Genomic DNA, 21,155 nt, shown 5'->3' with positions numbered 1-21,155 from the left:
CAAATCTTTTAGCTTCCCATTTCAATTCATTAATTTTAATAAATGGGTAAAAAAGATAATGGAGGGTGCCTGGGGAACTGAAAAGCAGCTCCTCTGCCAAGAGGTACCAGCCGGTTGATAATCAGACCCTTGAATAGCTGCTCTGAAGCCCCACATTCTTGCACTCTACTACAAAAACTGTTCTCACTACCCTCTTGCCACCTGTACACTGATAATTAAATCAGCAGCACATAGCCCTGGGACATATCCCAAAATCCTCTGATTACCCACCTGATTGCTAACATCCAGAATGCTTTACTCAGACCTCTGTAAAATCTACACCTGTTACGACTGATCAGATTACCTTTGTTAAAGGCTAGCTGAAGTATGAAGCTGAACATGCAGTAAAAGCCAAGAGAACCTGGGGTTTTTTTCACCTGCAAATGACCTGGACACAGAGACACATTAAGCAAAGTCACTAAGTCAGGCTGAAGAAGAAGGCAAGAGGCACTGCACAGTCTCAGCAGTGAGGCAGAAAGCCAACTAGTTTGGTTATCACCTTGCCCAGCAAAAATTAATCACAACAACTAAACCAAAAAGCACAATTCTGTCTGTTTGTACAGAAAGAGAAGTGTTCCTAACACAAGGCAATGAGACACACATACATACTCTGCCCATTACCACAGGAGGTATTTGCTCTATTGATGGGCTGTCCAATGAAAACCTGCTGCGAGCAAGAAGTCACTTTGGCCTCAACTCTCCTTGGATAAACAAGTTGCCTCTGCAGTTTCTCTGGGGATTTCCTTGGCTTTTCCTCCATGATATAATACAGCTGCACTATACACAACCACATTTCTCAAGCTTCTTGGACTCTGCAAAATTCTGAGACTCTGACACTGACTGAATGGATGCACGCTTATGCTTATGTTTTGTTTCACACCTATTCTTTTAATTTTTTTTAATTGAGATGATACTAACTTGATCAGCTCCTCAGGATTCCAAGGTTAGCACAGAATGAAGTTAGCCCAACTTTCTGAAATAAAACCAAGCTAACTAAAATATGCATTTGAAGTGGGGAATTCTAACAACCAACTACATCTTGAAAGAGCCTCAATCTTTCTATAAATTGGAAATACTAGCAGGATCACAAGAATAATGCACCCAGAGGGTAAAGCCTAGAAGTTTTTCAAGATGTCCATGTCCTTGCCAACATTTAATCTCACAGCCTTCACTGTAACACTTCTATCTCAAAGAGCTAAAGACTGTTAAAACGTTATTCAGCAATTTTATTTGCTACTCAGGAATCCACTTTTTCAATAGTGGTAACTTCTAGGCCCTGTCATATCTCACCTGGTATCCTGATAGGGCTCTCCTAGGAATTACAGAAGAAACATTTATTTCAGCATCAAATTTCAAAATATATTTGGTCTCTATTCCAAATAAACTATTTTTCTTACTTCCCAAATTGTACCACTGAGATCAGGGGACTCCCTGCCCTCAGTCTCCTATCTCTTACCTGGATTGAAAATAACTTCTATTATAATAAACTTGTCACTGCAACTTTATTCTAACTTTCTACTTAAGTCTTTTCTGTCCTCCAGAGAAGTAGGTTAAAACATACAAATAGAAAATGACTACTGAAATAGGCCTTTAGACAGTGTAGTATGACAACTTACATAACCATTTCATCTCCCCAAGGAAATCTCAACTGCATGAACAATGGAAACTGCAGAGAAGAGTGACTGCAATCATTAATGCAAAAAGGACTTATAGAATCATACATTTACTTAGAACACAAAAGAAAACTAATGTAGTTACCTCCACAGAAGTACAAAGCAATGGCACTAAATCTGATTTTATGTCAATTATGTAACAATGTGGGCCTAACATATACAGATGGTCTAGAATTACAGCAAAGTCACTTAAGGCTATATACACCTCAAATACCTGTACAGTTGCTTCTAAATAAAAACTATTGCAGAAGGCCATTGGAGACAAAACATAAATTAGGCCAAGATCCAAACTCTCTCCTACTGCAAGTCCAGCAGCTTGGTAATCACAACTTTACAATAAATGTGGGCAAAATCCTGCCCTTACATGCACACGTAGAACTCAGAGTGTGAGTAAAGCCTGATTCCAGAAAACAGCAGAGCTCTGTCACCTGCACTTCCCATACCATGGATATATGTTTAAGACCTCTTCTACCTTGACATAACTTCCTGAACATCATAAGCCCAAACAAGACTGAAAAAAACCAAAACTCTCTAGTCAAAAACCCCACCAGTGCTCCACACCTCACACATAGTTGTATGATACATGCACAGAAATGCACATACAAAATAAAGGAAAGAATGGGTCTTGGACATAAGGCAGGCAAAATATTTGGAGACACCTGTGCACAGCTTCAGAAACTTTCAAATATAAAACAGGACCACCCTTTGAATTACCTTTAATAGCACATTTAGTATCAGCTATACATGTGCACAGGCTTTAGCTTGCTTTTCTTCTTAAAAGCTTTGTTTTTCCCCTCAGTTAACAGACCCTTCAGGACATAAAGGTCACAGGAAGGCTGCAAGCCCTACCTGTCCACAAGGGGCATTCTGCAAGGACACCGTGAACATCCCAGACGTGCGGCTCTTGGCCAGGATGTACTGGCAGGGGGCTTGGAAAGTGTATCTGCGCCCATCAAAGGTCATGAAGTGAGTGTCTCCTGAGACTGAGCATTCAGCTGAAAAACATCACAAATAATGCACCCAAATCTACAGTAAAGACAGCATATTCCTCACAGTTATTGCTGCTGTGGAGTTCATACACTCTGATACATTCTATAACTTATAAAATTGCATTTTTTATATATATATACATATATATATATATATATATATTACAACCAGGTATTAGGAACCAAAACTTATCCTTGCTTTTGTTATGGAGTTCCTACCTGATGCCCAGCCAGGATACCTGAACAGCTCCTCCCCTAGAAGGAGGCAATAATATCTGTCATCTGTGTGTTATGGGTATTGGATTTGTGGCTCTTTAAACTGATTTTCAGAAACATTAACACATTTAACTGATAAGCCAGGCATTTTAGTATTTAATCTACTGAGTGCATGGATTGAAATAAAAATGCAAATTACACAATGAAACATTATATTAACATCTAAAAGTGAGATTTACTGAAGTAAGAATTGACTTACCAAACAGTATTTGGGACTTTAACATACCTGGACATGTAAAATTTGTACAGATCCACTTTCCTCCAATGCAAGTGCTGAAATCAAAAGAAATTTTTCATATTTTTATTCTGTGAATTATACACAGCTGTCCCTCAGTTGTTCTTCCTGCATCCCTTCTCTATGGAATGAGCACCAAATGTCTTCAGTCTTATAAAAGGGTACAACAGAGTTAATTAGCACTGTCTTCATGGCTGGAAGCTTGTCATGAGGACACGATCATGTGAAATTTCATCCATGCACCCAGTGTCACTACTATTTCTTTTTAGCTCCTTAATAACCATTAGAAAAGTTAAGGATTAATAATATATTAAAAATATTGAGGAAAAACACAAGTAATTTGAATTTTATGACTTTAAAAGACAAGAATTGTTGGGGGGAAGCATAAGTTTCTCATCTGCTAGTTCTTCCATTTTCTTCAGTTAAGGTGATCAACTAAAAAGTCACATTCTCTTCCTACAAATTTTTCTTCCCAAATCATAAAATTGACTTTTAAACTCCAAAACAGCAGCTTAATGTCAGAATTACATTAGGCTCTTTATGTCCAAGAAATAAAGAGACAATACAAACAGGAGAACAAGTCAGTACAGTTTTCCTGTTAAGATTTTAAATTCTAGATTCTTTTAAGTGAGAGTCCAAAATGGAGAACAGGATTAAATATTACAATATTCTCTGCAATATTTGCCATGTTCTCTTCTTCCACATTAATAGCTTAATAGTTTATCTTTGCCTTAATTGCAAAACATACAAAGAGTAGCCATTTCTTATGTAGAAACAGGGAGCATTTATCAAGTTTGTCCAATTTCTAACTGAAATAGGCCTTGAAGAAGCTGCTTCTTATGATCATTCAAGGATTTGGTTCACAATGTACTAAGAAGAATTACGCACCAGTTATTACATTCTTCATAAACCACTGAACCCATCTCAAAGAAACTTCCATGGTAGTCACAAGGACACTCCATAGGCTTGACACATGATCCATTTTCATAAATTAAGCCTAGAAGACACAAAAAAACAAGAAAAAAGTGAAATATCCACGGCTGACAGAGTACTAACAATTATACTCAAAACCAACACCAATGATCATTTTATATGATAATAAATCTTTAGACTATCTGTTAGCCATTTTCACAAAAAGTGCATTTGAATTACATTAAATAAATTATATTACAGGGATCAAGTCACTAAATTTCCTGAGATAGAGCAAATATAGTGAAAAAGCCAAGTATTTAATTACTGGGTGAGAGGGAGTAACACACACACAAAATAACAAACACAAACATACAGGCCATGCTGCTATGAGTGCCTTTGGCTTATTTACAAACACATCTAACACATTTACAAATCTTTGCCTCTATGGTCCTCATTTTACTGATTTTTTTTTTTTTGCCTTTTTTCCTTATTACTATAATGATTATTATTATTTTCTTACCAGAGGACCAGAAAAAAAAAAGGCTTTACCAAACCATAAAAGACAATTTATGACACATATCATTAAACTTATAAACAAAGGTTTATAAGTCTATAAGAGGCAGGACTTGAAGATCCATCCATAACTTTCTGTCCTCTTTTAGACAGAATTCTGAACTCAACAGAAGCCAATAACTAGGGGAAAACTGGATATCAACATCTACCTTGGTGATGAGGGTAAAGGTTCGCTACAGACCACACTGCTAAATACCTCATTTGCCAGAATGATACAGCAACCTAAGAACCTCAATATCAACACCTGTTTCTGGCCGCAGGAATGAGTTTTATTTATGCCACGGTTTTGAGCTTTTCTAAGCACCCTAACCAGAAAAAAAAAAATAAAACAAAACACCCCATGCTACCAAAATAATCCTCCCCAACCAACAAGAAACAATCAGCAAGTACCATAATCAGGAGGATGCAACAGAGAAAATCCCATTCTTCACTGAAATTGTGTAACTCTACAGGTAGAACGTGGATCTGAGCTGAAACCTATTCCTACTTTTTATAGGGAGGAAAAGGCTGCTGTCAGTAAGGAAAACAAGGTCAGTTACCCACACTGCTCGCACTCAGTTTATAAAGAGCTCCTGCTTCTTATCTAGGCAGGTCAGAGAGGGATGTAAACCTGGGGAGGAACACTCTGAATGTTTTGTGGAACCAGGTGTGTGGAACCTGAGAAGCAGAACTCACCATCTGGGCAGTAGCAGCCATCAATGCAGTGGAGCTCACTGCCAATGCACTGGGATTGCTGGTGGCATGAAACAGGGCAGCAGTTGATGCATTCACTGTAGGTCAAGGGCTCAGCACATGTAATGACTGAAATGCAAAAACAGGCAGAGGAATGAAAAGGTGTACAGCTACTGTCACAGGGCACCAATGGATTGCACATGCTCCTTTCAGTGATCTATTTTCTGGCATGTCAGTTGAGTATCTGTTCTCTAGATAAACACTGTGTAAAACAATGGCTTTCCTAACACACAGAATTGGTACATATTGATATTTTCTCTATTAAAGGTGCATTAAGAAAGAATAATCTTAAATCATGCTTTCTCAAAACAGAGCTGTTTGGATTCTTAGACCATCATCAGAAGCAGTCAGGACACCCATTAACACAGATTTTTTTGGAACCACCCTTGCGTCATAGATGACGAAGCAGTTTTGATCCTGTGGTCCAGGCAGGCAACCAAATTAGACAAGCTCTTTCAAACTTACATTACATGACTTGTAATGTAAGTAAAGTCTTGTAACGTGAAGTCTTATGCAAGTATAACTTAAATTTATTTTTAACACTTGTGACACATATTTTATATATCACAAAGCCATGAAGACTGGCAATATTTAAAAGAGTAGCTCCATGAAAATAAAAATGGTTAATCACCTTAAAGAATCACATTGTAATAAGCTTAGTGCTTTAAAAAATTGCACACTTTAAAGAGAAAATCCATTGCATTAATATAGCCTTGAAGCAAGTCTGACTCACTGAATCACTTCATTACCAATAATACAAGTCCAAAACTGGAGAAAGGCAAAGAACTGAAACTACGAAGGGCAGCCTTCTCAAAACACAAGGAGCAAGGAGCATTTCCAAGAGAGGAGCATGGGCATTACCACACTGCTGGAAGTGCACACGCCATCCATGAAGTGGCTTTCCTGCCTGGGCACACGCCCTGGCGTACTCAGTGAGCGCTCGACACCAGGTGGCATCATCAGCTGCTGACCTTACACAAATAAAAGGTGACATATTATTTTGTACCTCCATTCAAACACACACTCATAACCTCATGAATGCTCCTGCACTGCGTTCAGCCATGCTGTTTGAATCTACTTTAACAGTATTCTAAGCTACTGTGCTGTTGGACTAGGTTAAAAGTCTGGAAAGGATAAAAACATTCTGCCACCCTTGAAGAGAGGTCATCAGTATAAGTACCAATGCTTTAGAGATCTGACACTATTTTCTTGAATAAATCCACAAAAGGCAGAAATACAGCAGTACAAGGAGACTTCAGTAAAGCTCTTAATTTTTACAGAAGTAATATCTTGCAGAAAACTCACAAGAAGGAAGTGTAAAATTTCTACCAGTGAGCCACCAGGGTACAAGAAATGGAAATTTATCTTCTGACTTGCCTTTTTTTTTTTTTAATTTAACTAGTCAAAACTGCTCAGACCAGGAGTATAGCACGTTATGAAATGTCAGCATAAGTTCAAATGTTTATCAAATCCCTCTTTTCAATGGATTACCATACAGCTTGCAGAAGCCAAACTGACCCATCGACTATGACATTTCACTATAGGCTTTAGAATGGTAGGAAGTACCTCATGATGTTGCACACTCAGAATCAAAACAGATGACACATTCAAAGGAGACAGACTAACCCAACTGGAAAATATCTGGGCCTGAATTTGATCATTCTTATACCAAAGAAAATAGGAACAACTCCACAGCATTCTACAACAGTAAAACCAGACCAAGTGAGAAAACCAAGACAGCAGAACAAAGTTAGATAAAACTTAGATGCAGAGAAAGCCACATATCAGCTCATTTGACATTAATAACTCATTCTTATGATAAAAGGACCGTTGGGGTTTTTCAATAATAGCTTTGGAATTAGCCAAAAACATTCACTTACATGCAGAGGTCATTTGTGCAGCTTGCCATAAAAGAAAGAGGACTCACATACTCATGACATTGTTTAAATGGGGGATGTAACAGGATATTACACAGAGCATATGCCCTCTGAAATGAAAGAGACAGCTGTTATAAAGAAGGCTTGCAAAAATAAACATAAGCAGAATAAAATAGAATGCTGTGGAAAACCAGAATAGACATCTTCTGTGTCTAAGAATCACTTTCCTCACACCAAACAGAAGCAGAGTTTAGCAATATATTGCTCTCCATGTCAGAGTTTCCATAGCATTGAAGCTTTCATCCAATGTCTAGCAGTGCCCAAAAAGGGCACAGATAATTTTGCAACTAAGCCAACACAACCTGAAAAAAGCCTTCATTTTAATTGAATTACACAGTAAAAGGCAAGAGAAATAAACCATAGATGGCATCAGCTTCATTTCCGAAGCACTTAAATTTAAGGGTTATATCCTGAAAATACCAATTAAAAGGAAAAACTACTTCAAAGTCATGGAAAAAAGCAACAACAATTCTCTTTTTAAACCTTGGCAAATAAGGACAGAGCAAATAGTGCTCTGACTCTGGTTTTGCTTCCCTGCTTCTTTCTGTCCTTCCTATGGATAAGTTCTAGAAGAATCCTGTATTTTACAACTTGTGACTCATTCAGCTTCACAGTCAAACAGTTCTATTGGCTGCTATGCAGACAGTATAATATTTGAACAGATAAAGAATTAAATACAGCAGAAAGGGGGGGCAGTGGGATGATGGGAGGGCAAGGGAAGACCTGCTGCAACAAGCATTTCAATTAATCTCTCTAAAAAAAAGATGCAAATATTTCCAGTCTCCTTCAAAGTTAATAATTTTTCTCAAATAATTCATTGAAAATTCAAATTAGGTCAAATTCTTGCTCCAATTAGAATCACCAGCAATGTCAATAATCCTTTTGTGTTGACCCAAACCTGCAGAGATTCGTGGCTTTGTGTCAGGCACGGGGGCTCGCTGAGAAGAGATTTGTCCCAGTCAGGTGTTCCTTGTGGAGGATTTTCCTGCCAGCTCTCTACAAATTCTGTTACATCATCTGTCAGCTTTCCTGGACAAGACACACACAGAGTCACACGGTGACTTCAAAGAACAACACTGTTTCTATAGGATTTCCCAGGGAAACGTTTCAATAATCAAAGCACACCAAGAACAGAACACCCAACCCTTCCCTCTGCTAAGTGAATCAGCTGAAATCAATCTGATCCTTTCAAGAAGCAAAAAATACTTTTAAAAGGAGCTAGAGAAGTGGGCTTTCAGGTGGCAGAAAGCAGCTTAAGCAACTTGGCAAGGAAGGGATTTAAGGGAGAAGGACCACACTTACCTTAGTCCATCAATGGAATAAAGGAAAGAAAAGCTTAAAAAAAATAATAAATTAGACATAGGTTGATGCTGCTACTTTATAATAGAATGCCCAACAGGGAGTCCAAAACCCAAGAAAGAGGAGGCATTCCTGGGTCATTGCAATGGTACAAAATGATTATCTGAATTACTCAAATACAGGTGCAACTCTTAAGTAGAAATGTCCATGCGAGGGTTAAAACAACAAACCCATCATTAATATTATTCACCTTGGGCAGGTGGTGGCATTGATTACTTCTTGGATTACCCACAAATGCATATCTTGCCACATTTCTACTACTACTCCACAAGCCAAGTGGATAAAGTTCACGCACAGTGAATTCACTCACTTGTGCTACAAATGCAGATTTAAGGGATGAGGACACTGAGAAAGGTGAGAGGAGAGAGAAAAGCCTCTGGGGAAATGACCCCTTGATCTTGGTATTAGCATAAACACATTGATTTAGTGAGCAAAGTATTAGTGGGGGTAATGGCTGTTCACAGGGCAGGGTTGGTGCTTTCTGAAACTGAGGGGAATGCACAAACAACAGAGGAGACCACATCCATTCTGAGATTTGAAGGAGTGCTCTGCAGAAATATCCTCAGGTTAAAGAGGAGGAGCTAACAGTTAAACAACCCAAAGCAATGATCTCCAGAAGTTTTTAAGGCCTCACTTAGGATACTTTACAAGGGACCTGGTCTTTTCCTCCTGTTTTTTTTTTTACTTACTCATTATATACATGTATTCACTCACTATTTATTTACTGAAAAGAAATCCTTTTGTAAGTGTCTGAAATTGACATTGAAAGATGACCGATTATTTCTCAAAGTGTTAGCACATATGAAATGCCAGATCAAACAAGATTTGACAGTTTTCATTAATTTGATTTACTAATTATCAATTTTTTTCCAATTGCAATACCTCAGGCTTCCACAGGCCTCAAAATTTCTAAAAGGGCAGTGAACATCTGAAAACAGATTTTACCTTTCAGGTCCCAGTAAAGTGAAGCACAAACACCATTGTAGGTAATTGAGCATGACAGCTTTAAGATCTTCCTCCCTAGATCCCCACCTACATTTCAATTGTTCCTCTTCACTAAATGTCACTTAGCAGAAGTATTCCAAAGCATATTTTCCATTCTAAAAGCCACCCATCTTAAATTCAATCAGCATTACAACTGAAAACTAGGAAAGTAACATTTATTTCACCAGGAAAAAAACCAAAAAAACAACACATTACTCAACAAGACGTATATTAAATACTCACCATAACTAGTTTCCATATCATCCTGCAGAAGAGCATTATTGTTTCCACACAGTCCGTGGGTTTTGCCCAGGTACTCTGGTGCCATTTTGATGTACACTGCAGATGTACCATCCCAAGCCAGGGTAAAGGCATACTGGTGCCTGACCAGGAAGTATCCAGCTAGTTTCTGGATGTGTAAGTTTCCAATAACATAAGGTAATTTTACTCTGGAACCAAAAATAGTATTATGTTAGGAAACTTAACCATTAAAAATAAATAAAAGAAATATTTTTTCAAAATTTATTTATATATATATTTCCATTTTATTTAAAATAAAAATAAATATTTACACACAGAACCAAAAATATTACGTTAGGAAATGTAATCATTAAAAATAAATTAGCTGCTGATGCCTTCCTCATACAACTGAAAATTCCTGATGTAAATATTTAATAACTCCACTAAACCAGATGAATTTGCAAATAGCAGCAAAAATCATGAATGGCGATGATTTTACTTAATTCTATATACCACTAATTTAGGTATCACCTTTCTCAGACACTACTCAGGAAATGCAGAGTAATTATTGCAGCTGTGGTCTGGATTTTTCAGCCTACCAAGGAATAACTTTGCATCTCTGTCATCAAAATGATACCATGACATTAAATCCAGTGCAACTACAGCATTAGAAACATGACTGCAATTACCCAAATCCTTTATAGGTGACTTCACTGCTCATCTTTATCTGTTCATCTCCAGAAAAGAATAAACTAATGGACCTTTTGCAGGAATAAGGAGAAGAATGGCATTCAGGATCATTATTCACCTACAATAAAATCAAAGTCAATGTTTTAGTTAAATCCTTTGAAATAAATACATAACAGAACTAGTACCCCCAAATCTACACTCAGCATGGGAACAAGAAGTTTGGTCCCCCTCTTGTGGAAAAAACTGAGCAGTGTTTCCATAGCCATGGTCATGGAGTGGTCTTTTCACAGCTTTGAGTGAACAAATCAGGCTTTGGAAGGACACACACCAGTCTTGTTCCAGCTATTCAGATCCCATGCTATTGTAGCCCTCATCATGTTAAAATCACATCTATATTATATTTTACAGCCTCCTATTATAATCAAGTAATTTTTAATCTCCTAAAATTAATACACTATTAGCATGTTCAACAACAGTTCAAAAGAAGGTAGAAGTGCCATTCCCTACCTGTATGGAAAAGCTCTGCTCATCTAATTCAGCATGTCTCACAAGGGCATACGTGGATTTCCCAGAAAAGTAATAATAGAGTCCATCAAAAGTTTCAAAATTATACTGGCCCCATGTCCTGCAGATGTGATCTCTTTCAGCACCTGTGTTATACACTAACAAAAGGAGAGTCACTTGAGACACAGCGTTGGTTTTTTGATACAAGCAGGAGCTGAGATGGGGCAGCACACAAAATATGCTGTGAAATATGATGACATAAAAGAAAGGAGGGAGAAAATGCTGCAGCATGAAGGAAAGCTTTAGGCAGAGAGCAGTCATTGTAGCTGTGGGAGCACGAGTGCAAGCCCAGAAACCCAGTCAGATTTCTCTCCTTACACACCTGTCTGGCATCGTGGCCCCGTCGCGTTGAACCGACTGCAGTTGCACAGCTCCCTGTACACACACTCACCTCCATGAAAACATGCAAGTGAATCTGAATGGAAGCAAAAAAAAGCATGTAAAAATTAAAGTCTGATAGGTTTTTTTCTTAAGACCCAGTTCTCTCAAGGAATATAGCTCTGAGAATGACAGGAGTTGCTAGCTTAGCAATAGTGTCCTGGAGAACCTAACCAGGCCTATAAAAACGAAACAGTGTGAAGGGTTCAACCCAAGTTACACAGTCAGATTAATGAATCTATTGCACCTTTAGAGAAGCCAAATTAAAATGTCTGTGGCATCTGTTAGTCTGACATGTTTTCAGTCCTCTGAGCAATGACTAGAGGGAGTGAACAAGTACCACACCACAAAGAAGCCCAGAGCCCACATCCACACACAAGTGACACACTGTGGGTAAGCTCTGCCAGGAGGAGAGCAAGCTACCTTACAAATACATATGTTGTGATCCCAGCTGTGTATCTGCACCCGCCTGCCCTCCTTCCATCTCACAGCTTCCATGAAACCAACCACAAGCACTTACCACAAAGACACAGATCCCTGACTTGCAATGACAGATTTGGGTTTGGGGGAGGGAGGTGTTGTTTTGGTTTGGGTTTTTTTTAATTCCAATTTTCCCTGTGAAGATCCCTATCAAAATAGGACAAAAGTTTTCACAGTCTAAAGAAAAACATGCACAAGCAGAAACAAAGTTTCCTGTTATTAAATTTAAACTTCATTATTAAATCTTCTAAAAAATTGTGATCCATTTACTTATTTTGCTGCTATTTGCTCCTATAAAGTCTGTTTAGGAAAGGATTTTAATAAGTTGCTATTATACAATCATAAAAGGTTTTTTAGAATACAAACTGAGATTACTTTTGTTGCAGAAAGCGGGTTAAGTTGCTCAGAAGAAACTGTTTCCCGAAGATACAAACTGAATGTTTGGCCTTCTTTTCTTTATCTTTACAAATACAGCATTCTTGAAAAATAATCCTACCATGGTTTGGGTTGGAAGGAATCTTTAAGATCATCTTGTTCCAACCCCATTGGACCAGGTCTCTCAAAGCCCCATCTCACCTGGCCTTGAACACTTCCAAGGGTGGGGCATCCACAACTCTGAGCAACCTATTCCTGTGTCTCACCACCCTTGTAGTAAATAATTTCTTATTAATATCTTTAGATAATATATTATCTAAATTTACTCCCTTTCAACTTCAAGCCATTACCATTTCCATTTGCAATCACATTATAAACACAAAGTAATTATCTGAAGATTTTCAAAATATCCAAACAATTAATTTTGAGTCCCTTGCTTTCAACAAGCAGCCTTGCACCCACCAATTAAAAAAACAAAAAGGAAAAAAAGGAGGAAAAAAAAAGGCCATGCTCAAAAGAACCAGGCAGGTAGACAAAGTAAAAGGCAGTGCTTCTTTACCTGCTAGCCCAACTATCCTGCTCCTTTCCTTGCCTGGCAGTGCCAGGTCAATAAAATAATGCAAGCACCGTGCAGAAAGGTCCCAGCTCACCCTGCCTGAGCCATCTCATTTACATGCTCACAGTGACCAATCTTGTCAATAATGCAAAAGCCTGTTCCTCTTGTCAAGAGAGGCAGACATTGATCTCTTTCATCTTGAGTGTCGTGAGACCTGTGTAACCAGAGCTCTGGTCTCTGTTCTTTGCTTCTCTAGGATTGTGCCCTGTTGCCTGTCTGGTTACAATAATGTGCAATTAGGCTGCAAGTCATGTTCCTCTGAGCTGTAGAGGAAGTTAGCCCCCTTTTGATGTTTCAGGTTGAATGATTCCTCTCTAAGCATGGCTCAGGTGACCTGCTCCAAGACATGTTTGTTCAGATTGTGCAAACAGTCAGCTGACCCAGGGACCCTTGCTGTCACTGTGAAGGATCCCCGGCTCTCTTTTTGAGAGAAAGGGTGTTAGTCAAACCTGAATAAATAAAAAAATCAAATGACTCAATCACAAGCATTTTCTTCTACATGAAGATCTCTTTTGTCTGTGTGCATGTGATTCTAAGAAAATATGATGATCTCAGGTACTAGATTTGTTTACATCCCTTTTAAAATCACTATTAAGTGTCTTTCCTTACACTGCATAGAACATCTGTGTGTGCAAACATGAGTTATCATTAAGCAGGTAATGAGGAAAGCAGCATTGTTTCAGACCATATTTAGTGCTCCTACTGCTGTAAATGTGGCCCCCTTTAATCATCCCATTCTGATCCATTAACACAGAAATACTTCCCAAAGTATTCAGAATAAATACCCTGTAACAAGAGGTTCATTCTAACCTTTGTCATTAAAGGAATATGAGCTCTCCAAATAAGCCAACCCATACGACCATTTCAAAAGTTTATCTCTCCCCTAGAAATGAGAGAAACATTTTCATACTTGCAGAAAGGGAAAAGACATCAAGACTAACTGAAAGTTAAAATTAGGAAAACTTACAGAAGAATATTTTGTCCTCCATTAACCTGAAAGCAACACCTATTAAAAACTTCTCAGCTCCTCTTTCCCCTTTGACATCATGCCAGTTGAGTGCCCTGGGATGGAATCTGAAACTGAAAACTGGTGAGAATTTTCTAGCAGAAAACAGTAGGCCTAAGTGGCATGATTTTACTCACATAAGTAATAATGGGTCATAATGCCACTAGAACCTGAAGATCACCCTGATAATTCCATCATTGCTGTGATGAAGCAACCAGCATCAAATTCTTTCTTTATCAAATAAGATGAAGGCTTGGGATCATCTTGTAACACAGGTCTGAATTCTTCTCTGCTGCTCTCAGCTTAAAGACTCCAACCCCCTGTAATTCCTGACTAGGCTGCAGCCCCAGGAGCAGGGTTATTTTAGTCCCTTGAGCACATGGGCTCCTTTTCAGTTCACCCCTCTTTTAAACCCTTCTGTGAGCAGTAGCAGAACCTTGAGCCTGTTATTTATCAGAGCCTTTGAAACAGTGTGACTGCAATCCAGCCCACACCACTGCAAGGGGTTCTGCAGGGCAGTGTCCAAGCTCCTCACAGAGACATTCCTCAGCAGCATCATGATAGCTGCTCAAAGGCCTCCTGCATCCTCACCAAAATTCACATTTATCTTGAAATATTATTATTGATGCAATGTATTTTGTGGTTTTGGATCTCTGATATGGTGCACACTTAACTTTATCTGCTTTCTTACATTACTTCTTCTCCAATGAATACTTAAAATCTCTTGAATTTATTTCAGTTCCAGTTGAACTCTATATCCTGACTTGTTCATCCATGTCCGGTCTTCTGATCCAACATGCTCATTAGGAATAAAATAAGTAATTTATATAGTGTGGAGCCCTTAAGCATGAAGTGAGATAGCTACTAAAGAAATGCTCTCCTGTTGGAGCACAAGGATGTAACTGCAAAGAAATCTTCTCTATGTATTCCACAAAAAAGATAAGATATTGAATCAAAGAGACATCTAAAATAAAATTTTCTCACTTTCATTCAAGAAAACATCAATTTTGAAATACTTGATTTTTGCTTTAACTATCACATGAACACAAATGTTTGAGCTCAGGTCTGACCTCAAAGTAATACACCATTGTCACCAGTACACTACAAATTCTTGAAGATTTGTGCCTGATTTGTACCATCCTATGAGTATTTTCTGTAAAACATTAAGTACTTCTTTGTGCTACTATTTTTTCTACTATTTATAACACAGCATGAAAAAAAAAAGCTCAATGCAAAATAGTAGACACAGGTTTCCTTCCAGGGTATTCATTAGTAGATTTGCTTGGACAGAAAATGAATATGAAAGATTAATGTAGAAATCTGAAGTAATAAAGTTTTGCTGAAGCAAGACAGATAAAAGATCCAGCCCATGCCTTCAGTTCTTATGATTCTGCCTAGATATCAACTTGGACCCAAGCAGCTTTAGAAATTTGAGGTAATTTACAGAAATAGACAGGAATTCAATTTTGCAGAATTCTTTGAGAATTACACATTTTTAAAGTAGCTATGAAAGATTTGAAGAGTAGTTCAGTTGAGAAGTCTGAAAGTAATCACAGAACTAAAATAACAAATTACTTTAAAATTAACAAGTTTTATTCTTGAATGGAAAGGTGAAAAAGAAAAGTACATCAGGATAAGAATTTGGAAGAAACCTAATTTAGATCTAGAGCCACACATAAAAGAGTAGAATATGTACTTAGAACATATTTGAATTTTTGCAGTCAACTTGCTTGAAATTCTGTATTTTGTAACTCTACATAATTTCCACTGAACATTTCTCTAGGTGCAAGTTTTCAGGTGCTCCTTTAGCTATGGGAGAACTAATACAACAAATATTTCCTGCAATCTTCTTTACCCTTGAACTTCACAGTCTTTGAGAGCATCTGCCAGCAGTGGCACAGGTTTTTCCCTGGCACACAGGCTTCAGCAGGATGCAATTTTACAGGAGGTAAGATTTTCCTCACTGCAATTCTGAGGTGAATGAGATTTTAATCCTTCAATTTTAAGAGCCTTGCAGTTTGCTGCATATTTTCTGTTCTGGTACACCTCCTGAAATCAGTTCTCAAGCACACATTGTAAGGAATAAACATCTTCTGTGACTGCCATGAATTATGCTTGCTACAGCATTTCTAAACAGGAAAATCTGTAGTGCTTAGAATGTTCGAAATTCTCAGCAGTAGCCTGAATATTACCAGAAATAATTTGGGTTCCCTGTTCCAGGTTCTTAATATCCTTTACCTCAGGAGTTTCCTGTTCTAGGGCTTTTTTACAAAAAAAAAGTTTTTTAAATTTTACATGAATAAGATTTGTGTGGAAGGAAGTCAAAAGTTGAACAGCTACATAAACTACACAATAACTTCAATTATTCTGATACACATTTAAGCCCTATGTTCCCTGGCTACAAGAAACTAACACAGAACTTTTCTCTTGGCATTTGCTTGTGCTAACGCAAATTTTTTGTTTCATTGACAGATAAGACACAACATCACTTTCAGAAATGGTTTCAATTGACTAACATAACGCAAAGGCAAAGAGATCTCTTGGCAAAACTTATTCCACATAAAACACATTGGTTTATCTTTTTATAGAGTCACAGAATGCAAGAAAAACTGGTATTGCAGGAAGAAATGACTGCAATATAATTTCATTATAATTGCAGTTCTACAAGTATTTAAAAGAATAGCTTTCTTAGAGACATTGCTAAAGTAGAGAACGCAGCTGACAGACTACCTTGCAGTTTTGGTTTGGGAATTTTGTTATTGATTTGGTTTTCTATTTGTTCAGGTTTGTAAACAAAGAAGGTTTATTATTTCATATATCCCGAGATGTTTGTAAATCCCACTCCATGGGCAGAGTTATCACAGCTTGCCTCTCTCTTTAAATTGGAGAGACCAAAAGGAAAACTATTTTTCTAAGTATTAGGAGCACTGTACAAAACACATCAGGTTATTCTTTTGTTTTGTAATACATCTTTCACACACAGACAATAGACTCCAACTGCCACACACTTTACTGTGATTTAAAAAGCAAACTTCCAAGCCTATGCATTCCATTGTTTTAAAAAGAGTTTAATAATGCTGATTTTATTTGCCTTCAAGAATTGGGAATTATTGATAACTTTTAAGGTGTGTGTTCAACAACATTGCCTTTCCAAAACAAATACATCAGAAATGGAAAACCCACACTGAATAGTTTTGCCTCACAAAAAGACAAATTAGAACGAAACAAAAAACTTTCTACTGTTACATCTACAGAGGACAACAGAACCTAATTCTTGCCATCATAACTGCATCCTCCTCTAGAAGCTTACCAATGTGATGAGTTAGCATGAGACAACTGTAAATATTTTACTCTCCCTAGCTCCACATTTGTTCTTCCATTTCTTAAATATTAGGGCTATTTAAGAAGCAATAAACTTGCACATAAACACTTGACAAAAGCTCTTTAATAGAAGTCTTGCAAAGGGTTTATGTGCATAGCTTTTATTGTACACTTCCACAGTAAAACATTTTAGAAGCTTTTTTCCAGATCTGAAGTAAAAAATGAAATCTACTAATTTTAATTAAAGAAATTTTCACTAGACAAAGACTAAACCCAGGGAAACAATTCTTATGACAACTAATTTCTCAGCATGATCAGCTTACCTTCTCTGTCAGCTGCTTTACTTAGTATTTAAAAAGCAAAACAACTTCTTGGTCAGTAAGATGGTACAAGCCTCAAAAACAGAGGAAGCTTTATCAATATAGAGTGCTAGGTCTCTAAAGCAATTTTATAATACAATTTTTTTTTCATATACTGGAGAGATATCCATAGGTAGTAATTTTTATTTGTGCAATATTAAGCAAATTTTATTTGTGCTTCCTTAAACTCTTGCATCATTCCTCCATGTTCAGCTACACACTTCCCAAAAGCTTCTGAAAATACTGCATACTGAAGACATGAAAAGGTTTTGGAGATGATACAACCCTAGTCACAAATTATGAGTTCATTCCACATTGCCTTTTGGGCTGTAAAGCTATAGGATGCAAATTGACACTATTCACTATAATGTAGTGATCCTTGCAATCACATCCCATGCAATCAGGCTGACTGCAGAAAAACTAGAAGATTTGCAAAACTAACTAAAAATTACTCTGAGTTATTTTGCCTCATTCTTCACCTTTGTACAAGGCCAGCATGACACAGACCTTTCTCAAAATTAACACAGAAAACCTTTACCCTTCAGCAAAGGTATTTTAAGCCTATCCACTTAATTTCTGAAAGCGAGATTAATCAAAAAAAGATGCACATTCCTCAAGCAAATGCCCACTACTGCAAGATGGTGGCCAAAAGGACCTCATCCTGCTAACCCATAGATGGTACACACAAACAGCATCTGCAGGTTACCTCAGCAGAAACAAACAAACAGTCTCCAAGCACAAAAAGGTACAGGACAGGCAAGTTACTGGTGTCTAAATATCAATCCACATTTTTAAATATACTACTATAAAGATTCTTTTCTGAAAACTCTTTATTATAAAACCTGTGGTTAGGAATAGTCTCCCAAATTATCAAATCAGAACCAGGTGTAAACTTTAAGCTAGGTGAAATTCCATGACAAATTTCCATGCTCCTGTGTACCCTTGAAACCAAACAAGGTAAAGCCTCATTATCATCAAGGCCTGTATTAGCTGTTTTAGGATTTTTTTTTCTTCCTAGGAATGATTAAACAAAGCATAAAATAAGGGGAAAGAGAAGCCACTTTATGTACAAACATAAATAACTTACTGGGTGGTCCACATTTCATACTGTGAATTCTCCTGTTCCAGGACAAGGACATTGCTGTAGGTGAAGTGTTATAAACTGCCATTCCAGACTCCTTTCAGAAAGAACAAAGAAATCAGCAGCTATAAACAAAGCACCTAGAAGTCTCTTCAGTCTGTCAGTAAATTCAGCATTTTTAGTAATATCATTGCTTTGTATTTGCTTTCTATAAAGTTCTCAAAAAACCACCATTGTAAAGTAAAAAGTACACTATACTCAAAACTCCTCTGCCTTCCTCCTAAACTGTACTCCTTACCGAAGATTTCTGCTCATTAGGCTAGCCCAGAAAGAAACAAAAAGTTTATTTCTATATCCTGAAATATATATTCAGGATATATAAATATCTTGAATTTATATATCCTGAATTCTTGGTGGGAGAATTCAATAACCTGAATTCTTGGTGGGAGAACCTAAATCCAGGAGCATTCACTATTATTGGCGGTTGATTTGGTTACTTGTTTGCAGTTTTGCGACATTTTTTCTTGCTGATCTTTTCCCAGAAGCAGCAGGGAGAAAGCAGAGAGAAAGGTGACTCCCTCTGAGGAGCCAGGGACAAGGACTACAAAGCAATCCTGCCTTTTCCCACCCTCGAACAAGGGAGCGGGAACCACACACCCTAATTACATTTCAGCAACGTGCCATGAGTGACACAGCCGAGTCGCCCAGACAAACCACATCCAAAAGCCTGAGTGCTGAGCTGCAGTGACCCGATACTGCCAGCTCGTTTACCTCTACCGAGAGGCAGAAAGGCTCCCACAAAGCAATTGTTGACCTCAGACCCCAGCTTTTCCTCGAGCAAGGACACTCTGTACAGCACATAACCTCTTGAACAAGCTGAAGCTCTAGATACAATCACAGAGCTTTTCTCACTGTTCTAACACTAAACTTTCATTCAGGATTGAGAGTCCTCCTGGCTGGGATAAAATACACACTCGAAGGCAAATCCTGAAGAATTACCAAGTGTGAAACAGCCACCCAAAATACAGATGGCATCACAGCAAGGTATATTATTGAGGAAGACATTATCCTGACGACAACCAGAACCCGCAACTCTCTGTCCCGCACCGCCAGCCCCCTCAGAGCGATCTCCCCGGGAGCGGCGCTGAGACCCCGGCACCACCTGAGCTTATCAGCCCCACGAGCCCTGGATGCAGTGTGGTGGATGCTCTCTTTTCGGGGCCTGCCTGGTGGGAAGCTGCCCATCCCAGCGGCCCGGTGTCCCCTGTGAGGTGCCGTGGCGCCCGGTACCGCAGTGCCCGCCCGCCGCTCCTCAGCGCGGCCGCATCCTCACCTGCACCGCCGCGGCCGGACCGCCCCCGCTCCGGGCTCCCGCGGCGCTGCCTCGGCTGAGGGGAAGAAAAGAGCAGGTTTGGCTCGGTCCGGGCAGCGCAGCGCCCACCCAGCCCGGAGAGCCCCCGCCGTGCCCCGGCCGGCTCTTACCTGGGGAGCGGCAGGTCCCCATCGGCCGGGAGCTGCGCCCGGGCAGCCCACGGAGACAGGGCTGGAAGGCAAGGGCGGCAGGTTAGCGACAGCCGGACTGCCCTGTCCACCCTCCCAGAACCATGCCATGCTATGCTATGCTATGCTACCCCATGCCATGCCGTACCATGCCATGCCCCGGCCGGCGGGACGCTCACCTGAGGACAGCCAGGCGCCCAGCAGCGCTCCGAGAAGGAGCCGGGTCTCCATGCGGGCAGCAGCGGCTTCCCGCGAAGCTCCAGCCGCTACCTGCGCCCTGAGCTCATCCCGCCCGAGCGGGCGGGGCGGCCGGGGGGTTTATCCGCCCTCGGCCCGGCCCTGCCCCGGCACCCGCCCCGGACACCGCCCCCGGCCCCGCCATCGCCGCTCCCGCCCGGGCCGTGCCCGGCGCTCGCCTCGCCTCCTCCGCGCATTCGCTTCCATTTGTCCGCTCTCTGTGCTTTTGGGAGCTCCGTGTGCCGCTGTCCCCACAGCAGCAGCCGGGAGCGCCGCTCTGAGCGCCCACTCCGGGGCCGGCGGAGCCGGGCTGCTCCCGCAGCTCCTGCGGGTGGATGGGCACGGACCGAGCGCTCAGCTCCTGCGGGTGGATGGGCACGGACCGAGCGCTCAGCTCCTGCCCGGAGCGGCAAATCTTGTCCGTGCTCAGCACGGAGCAGCGGCCCCGGTGAAAGAGGTGTCAGTGCTTGAGCAGCGACAGGCATAAGTGAGACACACACTGAATGCAGCATGCAGCTAACGTAGGGATGGTTTCCATAGCTTCTGATAACTTTTTTATTTACTATAAATTCACACTCTGGAACTCTCTTTGGAGCCCT

General features: G+C 39.7%; 1 protein-coding gene across 1 annotated transcript in view; it reads right to left on the bottom strand.

The window, feature by feature from the left end:
* The window catches only part of OTOG (otogelin), a 94,169-nt gene extending 73,619 nt beyond the window's left edge, over positions 1-20,550 (bottom strand). Inside the window, exons 1-15 of the mRNA XM_063158571.1 lie at positions 20,499-20,550; positions 20,302-20,362; positions 20,153-20,207; positions 18,826-18,916; positions 11,526-11,618; positions 11,147-11,301; positions 10,639-10,757; positions 9,953-10,158; positions 8,265-8,395; positions 7,310-7,416; positions 6,291-6,400; positions 5,373-5,498; positions 4,101-4,209; positions 3,204-3,250; positions 2,562-2,707 (exon numbers count right to left, since the gene is read on the bottom strand). Coding sequence (XP_063014641.1) covers positions 2,562-2,707; positions 3,204-3,250; positions 4,101-4,209; positions 5,373-5,498; positions 6,291-6,400; positions 7,310-7,416; positions 8,265-8,395; positions 9,953-10,158; positions 10,639-10,757; positions 11,147-11,301; positions 11,526-11,618; positions 18,826-18,916; positions 20,153-20,207; positions 20,302-20,362; positions 20,499-20,550 — 1,608 coding nt within the window. The remainder of the gene's footprint in view (positions 1-2,561; positions 2,708-3,203; positions 3,251-4,100; positions 4,210-5,372; positions 5,499-6,290; positions 6,401-7,309; positions 7,417-8,264; positions 8,396-9,952; positions 10,159-10,638; positions 10,758-11,146; positions 11,302-11,525; positions 11,619-18,825; positions 18,917-20,152; positions 20,208-20,301; positions 20,363-20,498) is intronic.
* Between the last annotated feature and the right edge of the window lie 605 nt (positions 20,551-21,155).

The sequence above is a fragment of the Melospiza melodia genome, chromosome 6 (assembly GCF_035770615.1).
Source record: "Melospiza melodia melodia isolate bMelMel2 chromosome 6, bMelMel2.pri, whole genome shotgun sequence".
NCBI lineage: Eukaryota > Metazoa > Chordata > Aves > Passeriformes > Passerellidae > Melospiza > Melospiza melodia.
This window is presented reverse-complemented; position numbering and strand designations above follow the sequence as displayed.